Source organism: Callospermophilus lateralis, chromosome 8, assembly GCF_048772815.1.
Source record: "Callospermophilus lateralis isolate mCalLat2 chromosome 8, mCalLat2.hap1, whole genome shotgun sequence".
NCBI classification, from domain to species: domain Eukaryota; kingdom Metazoa; phylum Chordata; class Mammalia; order Rodentia; family Sciuridae; genus Callospermophilus; species Callospermophilus lateralis.
The window spans coordinates 31,515,161-31,540,369 of NC_135312.1; the positions used below are offsets into that span (position 1 = coordinate 31,515,161).

Here is a 25,209-nt window from a genome sequence, read left to right on the forward strand (position 1 = left end):
GGGGTGGAAACCACTAGTCTAAAGAGAAACCATAAGTTTACATCCACTCTACTAAGGCGGTAAAAAGACACTTCCATTTTACCTCATTCTCTGGGGTGGGAGATGGCGTTACAGAGCTAAGTGACCCTTTCCTAGAACCCTGGATATCTGCGGGGATGGAGACAGGCCGTTCCCACTGAGTTGTTCCTGTTGGGATGTGCCAGTAATAGGTCCCAGCGATGTCATTGATTCTTTTCCAGCCAGGCGGCAAATCCGGATCTGTCTGAAATGACTGATCACTCCAGATATCTGCTGGGAAATGGAAAAAAAGAAAGGGCTTTATTAAAAGAGGAAAAGAGCCTTCCAATGTCAGTACCAAGAGCCAGGCGAACTGTACAGGCAGATGTGTCCACAGTCCAAATGAGAACCACCAAAACCATCCTGTGGATATAAAGTGTGGTAAAAGGGGTGATAGGGAAGAAACAAGGAAAGAGCTGGAAAAGCAGGTTGGCATTTGAGAATATTGACATATTCTCAATATATTCTCAAATATTAGATCCTACTATAGCTCTAAGAACCCTGTGACCAAGCTAAAGCACCATGAACCAGGATCAGCTACCCAAGCAAAATTCACATGGCTACACACCAAATCTATAGGATCCTTCTGTTAATTACTGGCTGGGACCACATATCATTCTCAGCTACGAGCATAAATCTATTTTTCTATAATCATTTTCAATACATGAGTATTGTCTTTATATCTTTCATGCACTTTAACAACCCCTCCCATTCAACTGTAAACACCCACAAAGTAGCAATGTCCTTTTTAATACTCTAGAATTCTAAATTGTTCAGAGAACATTCCCGGGAGAGTGAACTAGAAAGGCCTTAGAATTCAGCAAAGAACCAGACTGGCTTTAAAAACAGGCCAGTAATGTAAACACCTGGAGGAGGACAGGTGTGAGAGACAAGAAGGAACTGTGGGGACTGTGGCAAATGGGTGAGCATTGACAAAGTCCAAAGGCATTCAAATAAAAAAAAATAATAATAGTTTTTTTTTTTAAGCACTGTGGATGCAAATAACATACATTCACTTGAGCCAAATGTGTTTCAGCTACTTGCTTCATATTAATATGATGTCAGTTTCCAGAATAATTATTTGCTTTAAAAAAGTCTCAGTCTTGGAGCCAGCCATGGTGGCACACACCTGTAATCCTAGCCACTCAGGACACTGAGGCGGGAGGATCACAAGTTGAGGCCAGCCTTGGCAACTTGGTGAGACCCTGCCTCAAAACGAAAAATAAAAGGGACCGGGGATGTCGATCAGTGGTAAAGCACCTCTGGATTCAATCTCCAGCACCACACCAAACCAAGCACCCTTATTCTTAGCCAGAGTTAAACATGAAATGGATACAAAAACTAAAGAGGAGAGGAAGTAGGATCAGAAATTCACAGAGATGGCGGGGTCATGAACGAATCCCACGCAGCTCCATCAATGCAGGCAGGAAAACAAACTTGAGTTCTCCACCCAAGCAACACTAGAAGGGTTAGGGCCTTTCCTCTGTGGCCACATAAAAGAGGCCAGGGCACGTTATAGAGCTTTAAATCAGAACAAACATGTAGGCTTTGATCTGGATGAACGTCACTGCACCCCATGTGGGCAGGCTTGACTGAGGCTGTTGCAACCACAAGAAGAAAAGGAGAAACCCAACAAAGAGGCTGATTAAGACTCTGGGCACAGATGTGCATTCATGCAGCTGTCTGGCATTCCAGAATTTTTTTTTTTTTTTTCATTTAAATCTGCCAGAGGCAAAACTGCCACCAGTGTCAAATTATGATGCAAATTTCCCCCTTCCTGAGAGAAAAATTAAGCATGATTTCATAATTTCAACTTAACCACATTTTGTAGAAACCACTTGAGCCAAATGTGTTTATATATTCCTTTTTCTTGTCCCTCCTTTAGGGGGTAATGGGGTCATTTTGATTGTTACTTTGTTTTCAGTCTCTTAACTGGGACAGGAAAGGTAAAATACATGGTAAAATACACCTTTAGGGATTAAATTGGAGAAAACTCTTGCAAGTGATTCCTTGTCCCAATTTAGTGACTCAGAGGAGCTCTGGGGCAAAGCAGAAGGGGTATAACAGAGACTGCCAGTGACCATTTCTATGGGTTTATGAGGTCTAAGGGCCTGAATTTCCACATTTATCCTAGGTGTCTTTACTGCAGGGGCATTAGCGAGTATGAGGAATAGCTACACACAGTATCAGCACAAGAAGTCATGTCAGACCCTGGGCCCAGATCAAAAGCATTGGATTCTGAGTTTGGCTGCCTGAGGAGGTAACTGGGGGTGGAAGGAGCCAGGGCTGTAGCATGACTGTGTGCTGAGTGGCAGGAATTGGGCTGTTTTGATCTGAACCAAAACTACCCTACTTTTACCTGATTTATAGTCCAAGTTTATGCTGAGAGTTTGCTGGAACAAATTTAAAAGGAGGCTTATTTTGTTGCATATTTACAACATTAACAGTCCCAGCATCACCTACAGAATCCCCTCGTTATTGCACATTGACACAGAGGGCGCAAGGGCAGGCGGACAATATGCCTGTCTCACTAATCGTTGTCTATCCAACATACAGTATGGCAGCAATTCAGTAATAAATGGTGGATGGATGGATGGATGGATGGATGGATGGATAGATGGAAAGAAGGAGACAGAAAAGAATAAAAAAGGAAGGAGGGAGAAATGAGTGAATGAATTAGATCTTCCAATGAACTTGGCACTTAGCAGAAGAGGTAGCCTAAAGCAATCTGTTCTATGCAATTTCTTTTTTCTTTCTTTTTCTTTTTTTTTGAGAGAGAGAGAGAGAGAGAGAGAGAGAGAGAGAGAGAGAGAGAATTTCAATATTTATTTCTCAGTTTTCGGCGGACACAACATCTTTGTTTGTATGTGGTGCTGAGGATTGAACCCGGGCTACACGCACGCCAGGCGAGCGCGCTACCGTTTGAGCCACATCCCCAGCCCTGTTCTATGCAATTTCATAAAACAGAGCAACTCCATGACCCCCAGCACTGCTAACAATGTCCTCCTGGATAAAACAGAAATGCAGCTGGTCCACCTTATCCACATCCATGGATTAAACCAAGAGAATCAACAGAATTAAAAAAGTAATGATAACAACAACAACAAAAAAAATCGATATCTGAACTGAACATGTATGGACTTTTTTCTTGTTTTTATTCTCTAGACAACACAGCATAACAACTATCTACCTACATTTACATTATATTAGGCATTATAAGTCCAGAGATGATTTAAAGTATAAGGGAGGATACACATGGTTTATGATGTAAATACTATGCCATTTTATAAAAGGCACTTGAGTTTGGGATCTGTGAGGGGTCCTGCAAACAATCCCCTGCAGACACCAACAGACACAGTATAACATGATAAACCAGAGTTCTGGGCTGGAGGCCAAGGGGTCTTGAGTGGGATTGTGTACCTTTTTTGTACTGACAGGTTCCACAAGGAAAGTAGGCACTATCCCTTCTGAGGCCTCTCAAGCCCCTTGCATTTTATCTTGTTTAATCTGCACAGTCTCGTGATGTTTCCTACATAAAGCTATGTATACATTTAGATAAGTGCTCTGGACTTTATTAATGGCCCAATAGTTTTCAATTAGTAGAAAATGAGGGGAGGAAATTAGTTGAGCAGGCAGGTAGAATTCCTGGCCCTTCTAGAACTTTCCAACCACAACAGCAACATTTTTCTCTGTTACATATTTGCCCTGTAGGTATGATTTTCCATGAAAATCAAATCAGTTGTTCTTCAAAATTTCTGCTTTTATAAAATGAACTTCGACACCATAGTTAGAGCAAGAGTCCTGTGGAGCTCAGACTCTGGAATATCAAGAAGCTGCTTCTGCCCTAAAGTTGTTCCAAATATCATGAAGCAGCTTTAGACAGCTGTCCTGGGACAGTTACCACCAGGGAAAAGGCAGGAGGGAGGGTGTGCAGACCAACCAACCAGGCATATCTGAAACAACAGGTGGCTAGGAGAGAAAGCGTCAGTCCCTCTCAGCTCTCCTTACTGAGTGAAGCTGTGCTGAAGACCGTGCAAGAAGCTCAGCATGGAAAGGCAATGGTGCTGGACGGTCTCACTGCACTCCTGATTTTCAGCAGGCTGCGTAAACTGAGTGTCTGTCATGCACCTGTTGTTGACCAATTTGCTGAGGGTTTTGAAGTCACAATGTGGTATTCTTAGTTTCCAGTGGGAATATCCTGGGAGACCTCCATATTAGAGAACATGTTTTCTCACTTTGGGTGAATCTTTGTGCCACAGTAATCTTGAGAAGTTAGAATCAGTATCAGCACAAAGCACACTGCAGGATCCCATCTCAGTTCCCCATCTGCAGAACTAGAACTCAGGCCAACTATGGGGTTGCTCAAGGAAAGATTTATAAGAGTTTACTGGTGAAATCTATAGAAAGCCTCAGAAGTATTTAAAAAAGCTCCTGAATTTATAACACAATAGATATCCACCAGCTTGATGTAAACTAAAAAGTGTTATAATACCAATTGCTGATAGGCATGTAAAACAACGGGAACTGGTATACATTCCCAGGAGAAGGGTAACTGGATATAATCACTTTGGAAAAAAGAATAGTATTAATTATAAAGTTGACAGTATCTCTACTTTATAACCTAGCAATTCTACACCTAGTGCACATCCTAGTGGACCCACGTGTTTGCAGTATGTAACATATTCACAGCAGAAGCATTAAGACAGAAAAAAGCCTCAAAACATCCTAGACAGCCATTTAAGGCAGAATGAGTAAATACATTGCAACACAATGAAGAAATGAGTGAATGCAATGAATGAAGTACAGCTGTACACTAGAATATGGATAAACTCCACAAACACACTACTAATGAAAATAAGGAAGCCAAAAGAGAATGCATTCATTAAATTTCCATTCAAATAAAGTTCAAGAACTAGATTACGATATTTAGGGATACAGACATAGATGGTAAAAGAAGTAGAAAACTATAAAGAAATACAAGGATATAGCTATCACTCACACACACACACACACACACACACACACACACACACACAACAGGTTAATGGATACCTGAAAGTGTGGCTACAATTAGAGAAAGCATATCCAGGACTTCTGTAGTATAAGAAATGTTTTATAGCTGGCTGTGCTAGTGCATGCCTGTAATCCCAGAGATTCAGGAGGCTGAGGCAGGAGGTTTGCCAGACCAAGGCCAGCCTCAGCAACTTAGTGAGACCCTGTCTCAAAATAAAGGAACAAAAGGCTGAGGATGTAGCTCGGTGGTAGAACACCCCGGGTTCACTCTCTAGTACCAAAAAAAGAGAAGTATTTTACCTCTTGACGTGGCAGGTGGTAATGTGGACACTCCCTCTATAATTATGTGTTGAACTGCATGTTTGTGTTTATGGCTATTTCTGAGTGTATATTGTTTTTCACAAATTAAAAAATACGCTGGTAGAATCTTGAGACCCAAGGGTTCAACTGTTGTTTAAAAAGACCTGCACCAGAAGAGAAAGCTGGGCAAAGCAGAATATTTTTCAATACCTAGGAAGATAATCCAAGCAAAAAGAAGGGACTCATTCAAGACTCTTGGTGGCTCCAGTGAGTCTAGAAACGAGAGAAGAATCAGAAAGAAGTCTAGTGATGGCACTATATGGCCTATAATGGGGACTGAAAATGGAATACCAGAGAGGACCTTCTTATCTTGCTCAGCCATTCACTGCTTGAATGACCTTGAACAAAAGTACCTGACCTCTACAGGCTTCAGACCTTATCCATAGAACAAGGATCATAATAGCACCTGCCTCACTGGGTAGTGTATGAAGCACTCAGAACGAAGGTGGCAGGTAACAGGCTTAGTCACTACCTGAACACCCACTCTCCTTTATTACAGATTACAGGTCTCCAAAGCCAGCAATAAATATATTGACATATGCAGCTTACTAAAGTCAGAGCAAGAATTTTTTCATATATCCAAAAGAAAATGCTTGCTACAGAATCTAAGAGGTTAAATGGTCACCATGGTTCAAAGAATGAGGCTCAAAGAAGATAATCTAATGGCAATTCTTTCCATGGAGAAGAAGGTATGAAAGCTCCCTGGCATGGACAGATTTAGAGGCAGCTCTAGACTCTAACCCACTTGCCTTGCTGGGCTTCTACCTCCTCATGCACTGTTATGGTTTGGATGTGAGGTGTCCCCCAAAAGCTCATGCGTGACACAATGCAAAAAGGTTCAGAGGAGAAATGATTGGATTATGAGAGTCTTAACCCAACCAGGGAATTGATCCCCTGATGGGATTAACTGGGTGGTGACTGAAGGTGAGTGGTTGTGGCTGGACGAGGTGGGTCCCTGGGGGTGCGCCTTTGGAGTACACATTTTGTATCTGGCCAGTGGAGTATCTCTCTCTCTGCTTTCTGATCATCATGTGAGCCGCTTTCCTCCTCCACACTCTTCCATGATGTGCTGGGAGCCATCAGCCAAGTAGGTATGACAAATTCCTTGCCAGCTTACTCCCATGCTGTCTAGTGGAAGGACTTCTGAAAGGTGACCTTGCTCAAGGACCAGGGCAGGATCCGTGTTTAGGGTGTTCCCCCTTTAGAATAGGGCGGTTTAGCATAATAGGAGATTAGGGTGTTCCCCCTTTAGAATAGGGCGGTTTAGCATAATAGGAGATTAGGGTGTTCCCCCTTTAGAATAGGGTGTATCCTGCTGCTGAGTTCCTCTTGAGTGCTTAGGGTCAGACAGTATATTTTGGGAGACAGAAGCCCATGCGGAGTGGATTTGGGCAGAGAACGTGGATTCCCCCAGAGCGTGTTTGTAGACGGCCGGTGTGAGTTCGGGAATAAAGAATTGCTGTTTGAATCTACAAGCTGTGTGGAGGCTCGTGATTTGTGCCCAGCCAGAGACTGCGGCAATGATGTTCTTCCTCACTTTGAACCTTGAGGAATGGAGCCAGCCTCCTATGGACTGAGACCTCTGAAACCGTGAGCTCTCAAATAAACTTTTCTTCCTCTACAATTTTTCTGATCGGGTCTTTCAGTCACAGCAGTGAAAAAGCTGACTAAAACACACACCATTTGCGCTCTGGCCAGCTGTGCCTCTGCCACCACAAGACACCTTCTCTTTTTTTTCCAAATGCCCCGTCTTCCTCTCTCAATGAATGTCTAAGTGGAAAATATTTCATAATTTTAAAAATAAAGGTGTATGTCCTCTGTTCTCCATCTTAAAGCAGATTTGCTAAATTCTTCCTAGGTTTCTCTCAAACACATTCCACCCCAGATGAATAAAGTTGCTTTGCATCAGTATATGATTTTTGAGTCCCCCCCACCCCCCACCCCCACCCTGCTGTGGGGCTGGGGCTTTCATTAGAAAAAAGTTCTCCACCCATAAAGTAAAGTGCATCTTATATTTTTACAGTAAGGCTCGCACCAGTCCCAGCCAGAGGGCAAGACTGGATCCAGAGGGCTGCTATGGGTAATGACAAGGACCCTGAGGCTGAACCGGGTATGTATCATGCACCCTTTGTTGCTTAGGGTTTATTAATCATGGCTGCTCCATGAAAGACGCACTATGCTCAACCTATTTCTGAGTGGAAAACAAACAGGTTTAAAGTCAAGGAGGTAAATTTTTACTTTTTCACAGAGGTGAAAAAAATCCAATATGGTCAGCATGAGGAATTTAGAAAAAGTGTGAAAATGAAATAAAGCAAAACAATGCTATAAGGCTGAGATTATAAGGCCAGCAGGCGACCTGACCAAGTGTCAAGCAGCTATGAAGTGACGGTACCAAGCTTCATCTCGGGGCCTGGACTTGGGCTCCAAGCCACCCTGGAGTTCCAGGTGTGTCGTGGTGAGTACACTTCCAATGCAGGCCTTTCCACATGGACCTCCTTTATGGGCCTCCCTCCCTGACTCTGCTCCAGGACAGTGTCCCCTGGGTCACAAGGCCTTCCCCTTAGAAGCCTGGAGACCGGATCCCACCCTCAGACACACTGCAGAGGCTGATCTCCGTGTTCCTCCTCCTTCCCTCCAACAAGCTTTTGCACCAAGGGACTTTCCCCGCTTTTGGTTTCCCATCTCCTGTCACCACCATAAGTCACCACAGGCACTTTCACACGCTGGCAGGGAATGGGTCAGTGGTGGAAGCTGAGAGCCACAGGTGTCCTTTCAAAATGGCTCTGTAGTCCTTCTTGTTTGTATTTTTTGTTCTTTTTTGAAGAAATAGGAAGCAGGGACTGGAAGGGAGTAAAAATAGCAAGGCTGAGAGCCCCACAAAGTCTCTCTTGTGCTGGGAGCCTCTTGGGCCAAAAGCAACACTTGGCGTGGGAACAAGGGGCCCATCTGTGAGCAGCCAGGACCCGCCTGCTCCAGCCACCTCAGGCGCCAGTGCTAAGGGCCTGGCTACACCCTGGCTTCCTCGTAGGACCCACTAATCTTGGCAGGGGCTGGTGTGAGAAGCAAACCCACCTCTAATCACCTTCTCCCTGGGCTCTCTTTCAGAAACCCAGGATCAAATAAAGATGAATTAGCAACTAGCAGGAGCTGGAAATTTCCTCTCCTGCTGAGGAGGGCAGAGGAAGGAGGAATGGGAGAGCTGGGAGTCTATATTTAGCAAGGTCTGTGCTGCAGAGCACAAAAGATTTCCTGCAGGTCCTCAGAATGGCATTCACTCCCTTCCTGGGCGTGTGTGTGTGCCCAGCTCCAGAGCGCAGGGCACAGGGTGGGAAGAGGGAAGATGGATGAATGCATCCAGCAAGCACTTCCTGTCCACCCTGGGTCAGGCTTTGTTTCCGAGCTGTGGGTGAGAGATGATGATGATGATGGACAGGGAGCTGCCCTAAGGGTGGAGAGCAGGGGTTCTCAAGCAACTAAGTCACCTGGCAGGCTGGGGTCACCCCCTGAGCTTTGGGAGTGACCAAAAAACCCATCTGCTAATGGTTTCCTAACACTATACTTTTAAGAATCAAAGTGGAGACCTGGGTCACAGAAAAGTCAGCCATTATTCTCCAAACTCCACCAAACAACTGGCTACAGAATAAAACACATGAAATGTTCTTCAATCATTTATTTAACCACTTATTCATTCTTTGATAGTAAGCCCTTCTGTCAACATCAAGTATCATCCAGAGGCTGTGAAAACAGCAGTGACTAGAAGAGGTAAACTGGGTAACAGACTCAACCAGGAGGGGACCAGGAGGGCTATCTAAAATAGTCCAGAGCCAGGCCTCCAGGTCTAGATAGTGAATTATAGATTTGCTGAGACTTCCAAGCAGCAAACAGAGACTACTTAGAATTTATCCTTTACCAAAGGGGCTGGGAGAAACTCGGACCATGGCAACGAGGGAATGAGCCCCAAATGTGCTGAATCCATGAGCTCCCAGGATCCTCACCTGCTGGCCACCAGAGGGGATGAAAGTCCCCCCAAACAGTCTCAAAGCCCATGTATTTCTTGCTATATTCAATTGCAAGACATAATTTATATCCTGTTACGTCTATCATAGCCTTAAAAAAATTTCACTTTGTATTCAATTGAGCTTTCATGTGGCAGCATTATTTTAACAGTTGTCATAAACTCTATAACAGTTTGGGGAGTGTTAATGCCCTAACACTTCTCTTCATATTTTCCTTTAAAAATTCAACATTAAGATTTTTGAGTGTCCTTGAAATAGGGAGTTATTTGTAGCTGAGGATTTTTCTGTTGAAACTGAGTAAATATTCCAAGAACTCAGTATTCAGATAGTCCTTAAATCTGGGTCTTTCAACACTAAACATATTATATGTTTTTATTAAGCATTTTGGCATAAGAACACCAGGAAATTCCCTAGTTTAGACTCACTGGAGACATGGTCTGTGCTTACTTGACCTAACTTTTCTCAGAGCCGTGTTAATGCCAGGAACAGGGACTGTGGTATCAGATCAACAGCATAGATTTGAATCTAGCTTAAATAAGTGGCTTAATTTCTAATGGTCTGTCACAATGGCTCACTGTCACACCGTGAGCTCATAGCTCATAGGTTTGATGGGGAACAAAGAACCCAACACAAAGTTGGGCACATAGTAATCACTCAGTAAATGATGTTTATTATTATCAGTCAACAATTGCTTCATTCAAATATGTTTTTGGACAAAAACATTCTGTAATATAAAACTTTTTTGTGGGGGGGGATGTTGCGGATAGAATACAGGACCTGTGCATTCTAGGCACATTCTCTACCATGGAGCCACACTCTCGGCCCCTATAAACTTTCTGAACTGGCATCTACCACAAAGCATTTCTTCCTTAAAATAAATGAGATTTTTGAGAATTTATAACAACTAAAGTGTTCAACTAAAAACGTAATTTTTACGTAGCTCGAGAAAACTAGATAACACCAGCTACAAAGGATGAATCATGTAAGAACATACTTGTTTTGTATATAGCACCTCTTTAATCAGCAGGTGACCGTTTTATGTCATGTAGTTGAGTCCTTAAAGCAGCAGAAATGAGCATGCTTTATCCTGAAGACATTCCTCTTTTGAGATTGCTCTGACTCTATCTCACATTCTTGGAGAGAAGGTGAACAGAAAGTGATCTGACGCTGGGGGCAGACTGGAAGTGATGTCTTTCTATTCTCAGATTGTTAACAAAACTTTACTCACCAATACAATCCAGGTAACTTCATGGACAAACTTAAAAATTAAAAAGTATGAAATGTAAACAGCTAAATGTACCTGAAAGGAAAAATTCCAAGTATCTGCTCACCTATCCAAACATATATACATATATGAATACATAGAAGAAAGGTTAAGTATGAGTTACCAAAAAAAAAAAATATATATCATTTTTTTTTGTACCAGGGATTGAACCCAGGGGTGTTAACCACTGAGCCACATCCCCAGCCCTTTTAGAAAATATTTTATCTAGAGACAAGGTCTCTCTGTGCTGCTCAGTACCTTGCTAAATTGCTAAAGCTGGCTGTGAACTCACAATCCTCCTGCCTCAGCCTCCTAAACCACTGGGATTACATGTGGCTTGTAGAACATTTTAATTTCATCAGAAAGTCTAATTCTAAATACCTACACATTCAACACATGTATATTTTCCTATTAATTATGAAAGGAGCTAGGTATAGTGGCATACGCCTGAAATCCCAGCATCTCAGAAGGCTGAGGCAGGAGGATCATGAGCTCAAAGCCAGGCTCAGCAATTTAGTAGGGACCTGAGCAACTAAGAAAGCCTCTGTCTCTAAATTAAAAAAAAAAAAAAAAAAAAAAATATATATATATATATATATAGATAGATAGATAGATAGTTAGATATGGCTATAGATATAGATATAATATGGGCTGAGGATGTGGCTCAGTGGTTAAGCGCCCCCGAGTTGAATCCGTAGTACCCCAAACAAAAGACTGAAAGCAGCTGTTATGATTTTGAAATGATATGAAATATCACCTGTGAACACTATTTTCATTTGTAGTATGTACAATGTACAACACAGCATAAATTACAACCACTACTAAGACTCCTCTGACTTCCCCCTCCCCAAACAGAAACACTTAAAAATATTTACTTAAGTGGGCCACGGTGGACAGACACCTGTAATCCCAGAGACTTGGGAGGCTGAGGCAGGAGGATCACAGCATCAAGGCTAAGCCCAGCAACTCAGTGAGGACCTAAGCAACTTACTGAGACCCTGTCTCAAAATAAAAATGAAAAAGGCTGGGGACTTAACTTGGTGGTGAAGCGCCTCTGAGTTCAATCCTCAGCACCAAAACAAACACAACACCTTAAAATGTGAGTGAATACTCATATTTTACTGCTGAGAAGTGTTGGGGGGGGGGGAACTACATTGAAACTAACATCCATCCAAAATCCAAAAATCTAAGCATAAAAATGAAAGAATGAGTATAGCTGAGCATGGTCTTGAAATCAGTAATTTTTGGGTACCTTTTAGACCGTAGAGATCACAACATATTTACATGAAAATCACCAGGTCGTTTGTATTACGTTTTCTGCCAGTTGCTGGCCTCTACCCCTCACCTAGGATCTGGCAGTAATGTACCCTGTTCAAACTGGGCAGGATGATTTAGGTTTGGCACCAAGAGCAACAAATCAGGCATTCGATTCTTTGGTTTCAAGTTTGGATATTTCAATATCTAACCCTAACCACAGCATTAAAGGAAGAGCTACTATTATGTGGAAATTAGGCAAAGGTAACTGCCAACTTCATTCAGAGAACATGTCCAGTTCTCACATTCTCCATCAACGCCATCTTGCAACTTCATTTTATTATTATTTTAGAGTGAGCAGCTGAAGAGGAGGCAGAATATGACCATGATAAGAACCTTTGTTTGTCCTCCATACAATTAAACCGATGGAATTACTATGTGCACCACTCTTTTTCAAGGTCGACAGGTCTGAAGGTCTATTTAATGGAGTTAATTTCTTCTCCATTATTTCGGCAGGATTTCAATGTGTTTTTCTCCTAGATTTGTGGTCCTCAGGCTGGTATACAAGGGCAGTGGTCCTAAGAAGGAAGCTACTCCAGGGGCTGCCAAAGTCATTATGATCCTAAACAGTGGCATGCCAGGACTTGACTTCCATCTATGTTTAGCAATACAATACAAAATGGTTTTGAGAATCAAGAACTAGCACAGCAATTCCATGACAAGTTGGCTTTTTGTTGGCACACTAAAAAAAAAAAAAAAAAAAAAAAAAAAGCTAAAGAGGGTATCTTTAAAATCAAAATCTATGTGTGGGAACATTATACCCCAGCACTCCCAAAGATTAAAATGCATATTTTATGCTTCTGATGTAAGAACTATGCATGTCCTTCTAGAGCGTTGTAGCACTTTCAAAGTGCTGTAACAAGAACAATCTCATTTGATCCCACAAAATTCTGCAAAAGAGATAGAGGACGTACTACTCCCATTATATAGGTAAAGAAATGGATTCTGGCAATGTTAAATAACTTGATGAAGGTTAGAAAACTAGTCTGTTCTTCCGACTGTGGAAAAACCTCAGTGTATTTCTGTAAGGGAAGCATTCTACTTGCTAAGTGCATTTTAAAGGTTAAATGCCTTTTGAAGAAATCAGCAGAACTACAGTAAATTGTTCAGGGTGCCAGGGTGGTTAATGGATAAGCCTTAATATTTGATGTAAAACAGGACTTTAGACTACAGATGGAGAGGAGGAATACAGAGGAAAAAGTGTTTTTCTGAGATTAAGTTTTAAAAACACATTTAAAGTAATCAGAGTGAGAGCATTTCTGTTTCTGATACCTCTGAGATATTTACTCTCCACCTAAATAAAAGAATTTGTAGCAGTTTATGTAAAAGACAGATATATTTCAACCAATAAAATGGCAGAATACAGCCATGGGGTTGAGAAAAAAATTTAATGTCTTGCTCAAAAAATTTACAAAATCTTCGTTGTTTAATAAAAGAAGTTCATTAGAAAGCAAGCAAGCAAGCAAGAAACCTTTTCCTCAGCACCAAGTCTAAGAGGAGTTTAATAAGTGGGAAACAGCTGTGGAAGTAGAAAGACAGTAATTAATAATGAAGGTTACACTTTACATCTGGGTGATTTTCTTTTCTAAATCTTATTCTAAATGGCAATCATGCTATGCAGGAGAAAACTACGTGTGAGCAATTATTTAAAACAACAAAGTTAACTGGGTAAACCATTCTGTACTTTTTCTTTTTTCCACAAGAAGCCTAGTGTTTGGAGTCTCATAAACAAGGTACCTGTACTGGACATTGTAAGGTGCTCACCCACATCTAATCTCTTCTTTTATAGTGATATAAACTTCTGATTGCACATATGGATACTCAGAATAAAGATGAAATGTCTGGGGCTGGGGATACAGCTCAATTGGTAGAGTGCTTGCCTGGCATGCACAAGGGCCTGGGTTTGATCCCCAGCACCACAAAACAACAAGAACAAAGACGAATTTTCCCAGCCTCCTTTGCAGCTAGATGTGTCCAGGCAGGGAATATTCTAAGCTCAAGACTGTATAGAAATTTCCAAGCATTTGCTAAAAACAAAAACAAACAAACAAAAACAACAACAAACAAACCAACAAACCAACGTGGCAAGCACACATTTTCTTGCTGCCTGGGAAAAGAAATGTTCTTCTGGACCATGAGGGACAAAGCTATAACCTAGAGATGGTGGAGTAGTGAGGCAGAGGGAATTTGGTTCCTGAGGCTTTGTGGAACAGAGCCATTCATCAGTGGACTGCTACTGCCAGACTGCTATGTGAAAAGGAAATACATTCCTACTGTAATAAGTCACTGTTATTTTAGATTTTATATATGGATAGATGATTGTAACTTTTCATCTAATAGCAAGAAACTAAGTCCAGTCCAGGATCTAGAAAGAAACAGCTTCTAACTGTTTCACTTTGCAATCTCACATTCCAACTCTAAACCTCTAGGCATCTAAATGATCAAGCTGGTTTAAGCAGCTCAGGTTCCTGATTCCCAATATGTCTAATTCTCTTTCTAAAATATCATACTGCTAAAACATAACTTTATCAGTTATGATTCATTCATTTTCCACCACCTACCAATCTAAACATCACAACCTCACTTCCAAACATTGTCAAACACAGCAGGTGCAGACACTATGCTGGGCCTAATTTTTCACAAACCTTAGTCTTCAGTATTTCACTAAACACAGGCAACATCTAATCGTTCATTGGGTTGAAGGCTTTGAATTCTTTGATCTCTACTATCTTCTTCTCTCAGCCCCTACAATTTTAGATCAAAAGAGAGAAGCAAAGATTCTTCTGGGGAAAACCAATTAGCTGTCACACACCTGTGAACAGCTTGGTTTTTCTTTTCCAGTAATGACAGAGTGACATGCAGAGCTCTGAGTTTCTCAAAGACACTGAGGCCAGGCTCCGTGGCACAAACCTGTAATCCCAGTAACCAGCAAGGCGGAGGTGGGGGGATCACGTGTTCCAGGACAACTTGGGCAACTTAGTGAAATCCTGCCTCAAAAACAGAGAATGAAGAAGCTGGAGCTTTCTGTGAAAAAGAGGCAAAAGTATTTGTAGATTCCATCTGCCAGAGATGCAAGTGTAGAAAGTGTCATTTTTTTTTTTTTTTACTCAAAATAGATTCCAGCATAATATAATATTAGGTAATAGAGCCAAAATTTCAGAAAAGAACAAGTAACTATGCTAACTAGTCTCAAAACTCTCCAACAATAAATCGGTGCTTCTTTCCTGCAAAGATTAGAATATGGAACGATTTGGTTTTTAACTTGTGAATCCCCCAAAGCAAAAAGTTCCAAAAGGTCTCACATGGGTGCTATTAATCACAAATTAAGCAGATTTAAATTCCATAGAGCAAAGAGCAGATTCCACCCCCCCCTCCCCCGCCCCTTATTAAAATAAATGTAATCAACCGAGGTCCTACAACATGACACAGGTACACAATGTGGATTTTCTGAATGTTAAGTGAATGTAGCTGGGAGTGGCCCCCTTTTTCATATTTTATTCTCAAAAATTATAGATGCTGCCTAAATAACACCGATGTGAATGAGAGCTATGGGAAGGAGAACAGAGAAGAAATAGAAGGAAGGAAGAAAATGGGAAAAGGAGCAGGAGAGGCATTTGTCACTAAGTAGTCTGCCTGCTAAATCTGAATCCTGCTTTGCTGCCATCCAAAAAGGGTCCAGAATTTTGCTGTTTGCTATTTTTTATTCCCCCACAAATGCTCTAGTTAACCCACTAGGATTTGAACTCCAGTCAACGTGCTAAAATTATCTTCCTACAAGAAAACTGCTCTTGAAGCATTAGCAATTTCTTATCTGCAGGTCTCCAGGAAGGATTCCAAATTTATTATACTATAGAAATAGTTGGAGATATTTTTTGTTTTGTTTTTCTCATCTGAAAATCTTAGCCTTTCACTTGTAAAAACTCCAATTTATAACAAGTTTTTGTCCTGGGTTTAGTTCTATTTCCTTCTTTCTAGATCTATGGGTAGTTAATGTCTCTCTGTAAAAGATGGTTTATCTGCTCTTGAACTCTGGTATGTTCTAAGTGTCTTCCCCAACATTCTCCCTTACTTTCTGCAGGAAAGAAATTACTATAAATTAAAGGCACTTGAGAGATGACTGCTCATCACACACAAATCATTAAGATCATTAGGTCTCAAAAGTGGGCACAGAGGAACATTCTTTGGAAGCCAATGAATCAGATGCTGTATCAAAGTCTTCCTTGTTGTACATTAAATAGGCAGACACCGGTGGAGACAGAGTATATGGCTGTGTGGGAACTCTGTCCTAGATAACTGTTTGTGCTTCCTTCCTCAGAGGAACAAACTGTGCATCTTGCTGTGTTACAGATGTGCTTTGATGAATGAACTGAGAGCATTTTTACCCCTCCCTTTAGAAAATATTACAGTGGGAAGTCCCCAAACCATGCAGCCAGGAACAGAAAGGAACTGAGAGAAAGAAAACACACACACACAAAATTTTTTTTTTATTAATTCCCTTTGAAGAAACAAACTTTATAAACTGCTTTAAAAAGCAGGAGTACATTTTTGGAGGCCCAGATTTCACCATCACCCTGGGAAACCTTGACCTCTTTCATGGCCACTGGGTCTAAGAAACATATGTATGAGAATTAAATTGATAAACAACCCCTAAATAAGTAAGCTGCAACTTGATTCACCTGTCCATGAAAAGAATCTGATTCAACCATTTCAGTGCTGCATCTTTCACTGAAAAAAACTACATAAATTTATACTCATATATCTATAAATAAATCTTTTTCCCACTCCAAAACAAACAAATAATATAATCCTGTGAACCAGCAATATCAAGTATACACCACATTCATTATAGGATATGTATGAGGATGTTACATGCATGGTTATTTGTGCTCCTGGGGAAACTGAGGCAAGCTAGAAGCCAATCACTCTATAAGGGGAAAATAAATTGTCCTACAATCACACTGTGAAGTACCATGAAGCAGTTAAAACAGTGCATTGGATGTACACACAGTGTAGGGATAGGTTTGTAAAATGCAGTACATGGGGAAAAGTATCCCTTAAGTAAATTTAGCACCTCCCCCAAATAATAATGCACACTGTAAGTATACGTTTGAGCAAAAAGGTAACATTAAATGCATTAGAATGGTTGCCTATCTGAGGAGGGAATGGAGTGTGGGGAGGGGAAAGTGGGGAGTAAATAACTGCATAAAATAAGGGAGAGGTTTTGCAGGGACCAGTGATGAAAATCTTTCATGAGTCATGTTGCATGAATATGACGCGCCTACAACCGAGGTCCAAAACAAACTCACGTTTTCACACACGTTTTCCATAACAATAAAATCATCAAAGATACAGACATCCTATGGGTAGCCACTGAAGTGATTCAGAGTTCTGAAAAGCCTTAAATTCTACAGTTGTGTTATTCAATATGGTAGCCACTAAATGCCCCATGGGGCTACTGATCACACAAAATGTGGCTCACTCAGTCCAAGATGTGCTGCCAGAGTAAATCACACACTAGATTTGAAAACTTGGAATGACAATGAGAATATAAAATATCAATTTTATAAGGATATATTGAAATGATAATATTTCCACATATTAAGTTAAATAAAAATAAATAATAATTTATAAATAATAAAATTATCCTATTTTTACTTATTTTAATATGGCTATTACAATATTTACTATATTATGTGACTCATGTTTTATTTATATTTATATTTTGGCAGGGGTACCAGGGATTGAACTCAGGACATTTAATCACTGAGCCACATTCCTGGCCCTTTTTATTTTGAGACAGGGTCTCACTACATTGCTGAGGGCATCACTAAGTTGCTGAGGCTGGCTTTGAACTTGGGATCCTCCTGCTTCACCCTCCTGAGCCGCTGGGATTACAGGCCTGTACCACCACACTTGGCCTCTTGTTATATTTGGAGTGGACGGTGCTGTTCTAGCTAGTTTTCCCAATGACCTTGGGATTCCAGAGGGATCTTTTTGATAAAAATTTTTATTGAGCCTCAAATTGGAAGGTCCTGAAAAACATACTGTGGTCCTTGGCTGGAGGGACATAAAAGTGGCTCAGGATCAAATATTAAAATTCTCGTGAGGAATTGACAACAATTTTGAAGTACTCACAGCCTTCCACGGCTCTCATTTCCAAACCTCTCTAGAATGCAGCTCTTCAGAAATTCATATCCAGACCCCCGAAAGGAGACTAAACAAAATGAAAATCTCTACTGCAACTCATTCGGAAACTATGCCTTAAATTAGATAAACCTGGTAATTTTTCAAGATAGATGCAATTAATATGAAATTTAAGTATCCAATACTGGGAAGTACTTTGAAAATCAGAATGACCTTGCTATTAACAACTCAAGAACTCAGAAATCCCCTCCCTGCCCTCGCCTGTTTTCTGTTACTTGTGGACTACTTTTCCCACACTCTGGTACGGAGGGACCCTCCACTGCCTGGTGAAGGCCTCTCTACTCCTCTGGGACAAGACCCATGCATTGTCATCTTTGTGCTTCCTCCACAGAGTACACGCTGGTCACACAGTGGATGGTCATCCAAGAGCCATCCGATTAACTGAAAATTCATGTTTCTAGAAAGGCAGGCTGAGACATTTGGGGAGGAGTAGTCAGCAGCACGCTGTGCTCGATGCCCTCTTCAACACGGTGCCCCTCCTCCCTTTGCCATCTCACTCCCTTAAGCCCCTTTTGACCCGGGTCCAACTAGACCCTCTGGTCTCACAACACACCATCCATTCCTGCGTCCCGAGCCTTTGCCTGTGTTGTTCCTCTGGGCTGAAATCTTCTTCTCTACGTGAAACTAAAAGCTGTTCACTTTTCAAGGGTCACTTCTTCCACAAAATTTTCCTAATCACCCATTTTAAGAATTAACCTGTTTCTCCTTGTGCTACCACTTCCCTTTAGAGATGAGTTTCTCAGGGTAATTTTCCACAAAGGATTACTTTTTCTACGCGAGATGCTCATCTCCCTCAGCTCTTAGACTCTGGAGTCGAGGACTGGGTGTGTCAGGTCCAAAACGAACAGCAGCGAGAAAGTCTGATGGAAACTGGAAAGCTATTTTTTTTTTTTTTTTTTTTTGCGGGGGCTCTACAGACCACATTCATGAATTTAGAATTTACTATACATGCAACAAAATTATTATACAAAATGCTATCAAAAGTTTTGAACAGGGGAACCCACAGGTTTTGAGATTATTGTTGCTGACAACATACAGAACAAATGAGATGGAGTTGAATGCATTTGTATTAAAATTACGTGCATGGGGCTGGGGATGTGGCTCAAGCGGTAGCTCGCTCGCCTGGCATGCCTGCAGCCCGGGTTCGATCCTCAGCACCACATACAAACAAAGACGTTGTGTCCGCTGAGAACTAAAAAATAAATATTAAAAAAAAAAAATTCTCTCTCTCTCCCTCTCCCACTCTCTCTTTAAAAAATAAAATAAAAAAAAACAAATAAAATTACGTGTCATAATGTACATTCGAAAATTACATGTCAGTAATACAAGTGACAATATAGAGCCAAATTAAGATTTAATTATAAATTCAACATCCCTATTTAATTTAGCTATCAACTTAAATCAATGATTAAAAACCCAGTCACTGGCCATTTCAGAGTCCTTCCTCCCAGCATGTAACTGTTGTCATGACAACATGACTTCATCTGTATCTCATGCTTAAAGGGAAAGAATGAGCATCAATCAGATTAAATAAAGAATACATGGACCAATTTTGAAATGTAAAGGGAACACGTTTCAACCCAAGGTTACCCAATATAATCCCTTTCAAATCCCCTTAAGTAGTAGAAACTGGGACGGGCTTTTATAATCATTAAAATTGTGCTTAGCATCTACATTCTTTACACATAATAACACACGCTTAAGTTCTACACACCAGCCCTGTAATTAGTCAAGGACTTTTCAAAACATTTCCTGCCCTTACACTGACATTATCTTAAAGCTGTGCAAGGCGGAGGTCACACATCCTTTTTCTGCCTCATCCCTTCTAAAGGATGTACTCTCATTAGGAACAAATTCCCTGATTCAAAGGAGATGAGATAAGGGAGTGGGATGGTGGCCCATCCTCCTACAGAAGTCAATTATCTGTTCCACCCTTACAAATTATCTAAATGTTGGACAGCATTATAATGACTTTATAAATTAATTTGAAGATTCTGGAAGAACCAGAATCTTTTTGTGGCTCTTATTTAGTCATTACTCTAAATAAGAGCCACAAATGGATGAAGTTTTGACTAAAAGTTTATAAACTGAATCAATTTCTTCATTTTTCCCCATGCATTAGATTTTCATTTAACATGACCAACTGTCCACCCTCCATCTTTTTTTTTTTTTTTTTTTTTTTTTTAAACCAAAGGCATTTAAATTAACTGCAATGCTATCAGACTGAAAAGGCCTTGTGCATCCACAGTACTTCAGCAATGGTCTTGTCAATGGGACCACAGTGTCCCAATACCATGGGCTAGACTCAAGAGTGGTTCTCACTCCAGGGACACTTAAATGTATGAAAGTGTCTGGTGTTTCCACAATGACTAGGGCATCATGGTGGGCAGGAGCCCAGCTAAATGACCGGCTATGAGCAGACAGATCAGCTAGGGTAACAAACCATCCTGGTTTTCTGAGATTCAGTCAATTTTAGCACTAAAAGTTCCACATCCTGAGAAACCCCTCCATCTCAGGCAAATGGTCACCTCCAGTCCAGCACAAATGAGGAACTGACTCTTGCCAAACACCAGAGATTCCTTTCTTCTGGACAGTAAATATACGTTTGCCCCTATGTCTTCTAAGAATTCTCTTTGGTTTCATAAATCACCAGTCCCTTTCTGGCTGTGCCATTTATTTACAGTTCAGATCTCAAAGGGAAAGAAATTTTCCTCATACAAACTCATCATCTCAAAGTTCCCGGCTTGGGGGAACCCTGGAGCTAGTTTTTTTTTTTTTTTTTTTTTTTTTTTTTTTTTTTTTAAATAATCCCTATAGCCACACTCAAAACATCTGATTGTTCAGCATATTTCCACTGCCTGATAAACTCTCCTGCAAAACCTATGATGGGGGCCATTGGTGCAAATCTTTCTTATGAGACTTAAACTCTGGGAGGAAGGAAAAATTTTATTCCTAAACTTCTCTCCACAATTTGAGAGACAGACCACTGATTTCTAAAACCTGCTTTCTCTTATCCTTGATTTCCTTAATTTTTTACAAGTAATTTCCTCCATTGTTTTTAAGCTGAGAAGGCATTTTCTACTACTGACAAGTATAAAAATGAAATTCTCTACTTATTCAAATACAAGATGCAATAACTGGAATGAGCTCTCTAAGGAATACATTATACATCTTTATGCAGAAATATTGAAACCTTCTGTGAGACCAGGGTTAAGTCCCCATTCTCAGGCTATTAGAAACACAACTGCTCACGGAGTCTCCAATGGTTTTTTCCTAGAAGTGTTTTCCTTACATGGTCATCAAAGGAGCACCGGTTCCTCTTTGGCAATGGTATTTGGAGGCCCCAAAGATTTAATATCCCTATTTAATACTAGAAAACATTTTTAAGAGCAGAGAAAGAAATTCAGTCACCCAATTCTTTTGACATCTTTTGAGTCTTAATCTGACAATAGGTGCAGAGAATTTGTTTTAATCCTTAAAACTGGTAAAGGTACTCCCCTAACTTCCTGGTCTAGATTTGAACTATTGATTTAGAGGTAGGAGGGCCTCCATGTGTAATGAATCCTTTATTGTTCAGATCTGAGCATTAACTGCAATGCACATCCCTATGAGTCAGTTTATGAGAATAGTTATCAGATAAAACAAAAGGGCAATATTAATTTATTCAGTCTCTAAAACTGAATAAAAGTGTTTTCAACACAAAACAAATCTCCTCAAATAAAACTCTAGACTTGGATACGTTATAGATTATTTTGTCTTAATATGCTTGCTTTTGCAAAGGAGTAATCCAAACAATCCTTTAAAATGTCAAAATCCCTAATATATTTAGTTTGCCCAGTTTTACATGTTTTAAGTTACCAACTAACTTTTAGAAAACTCTTTAACAGTAAATATGAAGTACTCATTTGCTTATTAATACACTCGGGAACAGACCAGGGCAGGCATGCTAGGTGCTATCAGTCCCTCCTGAAGCTTGCAGTCCCACAGAAAAGGGTGGTATCGAGCCAGTAGTGTCCAGTCACACTGACTGTTCTGGGAGAAGTAGGTAGAGTTGCATGGGCATTGTAGCCTGGGCTAATACGGCGGCTGGTGCCCACTAGACTGTGAGATCTGTGAGGACAAGGACAGAGTGAATTTTGTTCATTGCTTATCCCCAGGGCATGTCTAAGGCCTGGCAGTACTGCAGGTGCTTAAAAAGAATTTGTTAAATGAATTCCACGGCCTTACATGTTGGACTCCAATAGAAACATCTGTAGGTAGCCTATAACCACAAGTATTTGTTGAGAGCCACAGGAAAACATATATTGGAATAATACATGCCCCTTCTCCCAAATATGTAAGCTATTCTCCAATTCCCCTTCTGGATCTGCTCTCCTTTTCCATCCTGTCATGCATCCTGAGAGGCTAACCTATGTCCTATGCCACTGAGCTCCCCTGGCAGGTTGGCCAACAAGAGGCTCAGCAGGCCATCAGACTGAAAGAAGAAAGAGGAGGAAAGGGTGAGAGTAGATTCCAGAGCTTGCTCTCTGCCTTGGCATGGATTGGCAGGGGCTAGAGTCAGGCCACCCTCTCCTACATCCACAGGTGCCAATCTAGCTCTGCCTGAGCTCCAGGAACCTTCCTAGCTGTTGCCAATCCCGGAAGGCATCCCCACCCCCTGGAGGTTCTTCATCTTGCCCTCACTCCTGTGCCTTCTTTAAACTCTGCTCTAATCCCACTGATTGACCACCTACTTTTCGCTAGGGCTCTGACTCAGACAGAAATGTGTTATCTCTGTTTTTTTCCTAGGACTGCTGGGACAAATACCACCAACAGAGTGGTTTAAAACAACAGCAATCTATTGTCCCACACTTCTAAAGGCCAGAAGTCCAAAATCATGCACCCTTCAGAGCTTCTAGGGGCGTATCCTTCTTCGCCTCACCGAGCTTCTGATAACCTGGACATTTCCTGATTTGCACAGCCCAACTCCGATCTCTGTCCCCATTTTTACGTGGTCATCTTCCTCCACAGCATTTGTGTGTGTGTGTGTGTGTGTGTGTGTGTGTGTGTGTGTGTGAGAGAGAGAGAGAGAGAGAGAGAGAGAGAGAGAGAGAGTGTGTGTTTGTGTGTATCTGTATGTCTATCCAAATTTCTTCTAATAAGGACACCAGTCTTTTGGATTAAGGCGTATCCTAAAGACCACAACTTAACTGGATTACATCTGCATTCAATCACCCTATTCCAAAATAAGCCAGATTCATAGCTACCACAGATTAGGACTAATGCAAATCATTTTGGAACACGTGATTCAACAACAGGAACACAATTCAGTATTAGTAATAGCTAATGTATTCAGAAATACATTCTATACCCAAAATTGTTTGAGGACAGGGAGAAACTGATACCAAACTACACCCTTAGGATCTTGCCCAGGGCCACAGCAGGTGCATACAACAAATGGGAGAAATGTGTGTTCCACAGTCCAAAAAAATCAGTGCGGAAATTGCACACATTTTTTAAAAGGCTGCTGATTCTAGGTTCTATAAAATGAGAGGAAGAGGAAGAGAATGAGGAGAAGGAAGAGGAAAGAACAAATGAACAAACCTGAAGGTGTCTAACTACTTCTCTCACATCTACAGATGAGGAAGAAGGGATGCTGTGTACAGCAGGTGAATACCTCTAGTCTCAAGCACTTCCGCTTCTGGTGATTCCATGAAGACTGTCTGGAGAAGTAAACCTCTTCGATCTAACATGAACTGAGATTTTCACTCAACAACTCACTACTTTGGGCTGGACTCTAAGATCAGATCTGAGAGTACATATGTGAAGGGGACAGGGTCACTGACTTTAAGCCACTCACAAGGCCAGCAGGGTCAGAACAACCTTGGGCACTGCTGCTCACTCATTTTTTTGTTTTACTGAAGTACTCAAAGCATAGTACTCAAAGCAAAGTTTTACATCTTTCTGGTGATTCGGGCTGCTACTCCAAATATTAACTGCCACCAATTAACTGCCACCATAAGGCACTAAACACTCTCTCCACCCCTGCTACCGACATGGCCTTAGACCACTCAAGATTTGTTCCAGGTCTTTCTCTTCCCACTGCCCAAGTGCTTCAAATGTGTGGCTCCATCATCTTTTCCCTCCTGATCCTCCTATCACCCAGGTAACTTCTAATCCACTACATCTGATCTTTGTGAACTATGAGACCATGTTAGACACAAGTTTAAATTAGAATAAACAGCCTCTGGGTGAGGGCCTGGAGGCTCTTCCATCACCGAAGTCACAGGCCTCTATTTTTGGCTTTTGCCCTTGTTTGCAGCTTCTGATCAATGGTCTAGTCCCCTGCCCCCAGCCTCCACACCATAGTGGTTTCCTACTTGAGGAGTAATCACAACTGATTTTGTCTAATTATATGCTTAATTACTATCTGATTTCTGCAATAGAATTTCAGCTCCTTGAGGCTATAAACCTCATGGAGGTCTGCAACCAGCACAATACCTCGCATGTGCTACAAGTTATTAATATCTTAAGGAATGGTACCGGGAGAGGTTGATCAACGGAGTGTTACGGTTAAATAATGGATTGTTATGATCAAGTTATGGTTACACAGGAGTGAGAAGTACTGGTATACTATTGCACAGTAGGTTGACTTATAGTTAATGACAATCTACCATATACCTCAAACAAGCTGGAAGAAAGGATTTTGAATGTTTTCATCATAAAGAAAAATAAATGTGTGAGAAGCTAGATATGTTTATCCTGACCTTATGCAATGTATCAAAACATCACACAATACCCCATAAGTATGTATAGTTTCTTATATTTTTATGTGTCAATTAAAATAAATTTAATAATAATAAAATATTTTCCTCTTCTAGCATTTATGAGTGCTTACTGCTCCAGGCACCATATGAAACACCCATGTGCTTGATCTCATGAAATTGTATCGCTGGCCTAGAAGGAGAATATGATGCCAGAAGGTCCCTGTACAGGGCACAT

At 41.0% G+C, this 25,209-nt stretch overlaps 1 protein-coding gene across 10 annotated transcripts in view; it reads right to left on the reverse strand.

Moving 5' to 3' along the window:
* Apbb2 (amyloid beta precursor protein binding family B member 2) overlaps nt 1-25,209 on the reverse strand; it is a 331,462-nt gene that overhangs the window by 103,015 nt on the left and 203,238 nt on the right. For 9 of the 10 annotated variants that reach the window (XM_077110214.1, XM_076865348.2, XM_077110217.1 and 6 more), the window contains one exon: nt 83-291. In XM_077110214.1, the coding sequence (XP_076966329.1) occupies nt 83-291 (209 nt within the window). The remainder of the gene's footprint in view (nt 1-82; nt 292-25,209) is intronic. The other variant, XM_077110219.1, reaches the window with a different exon arrangement.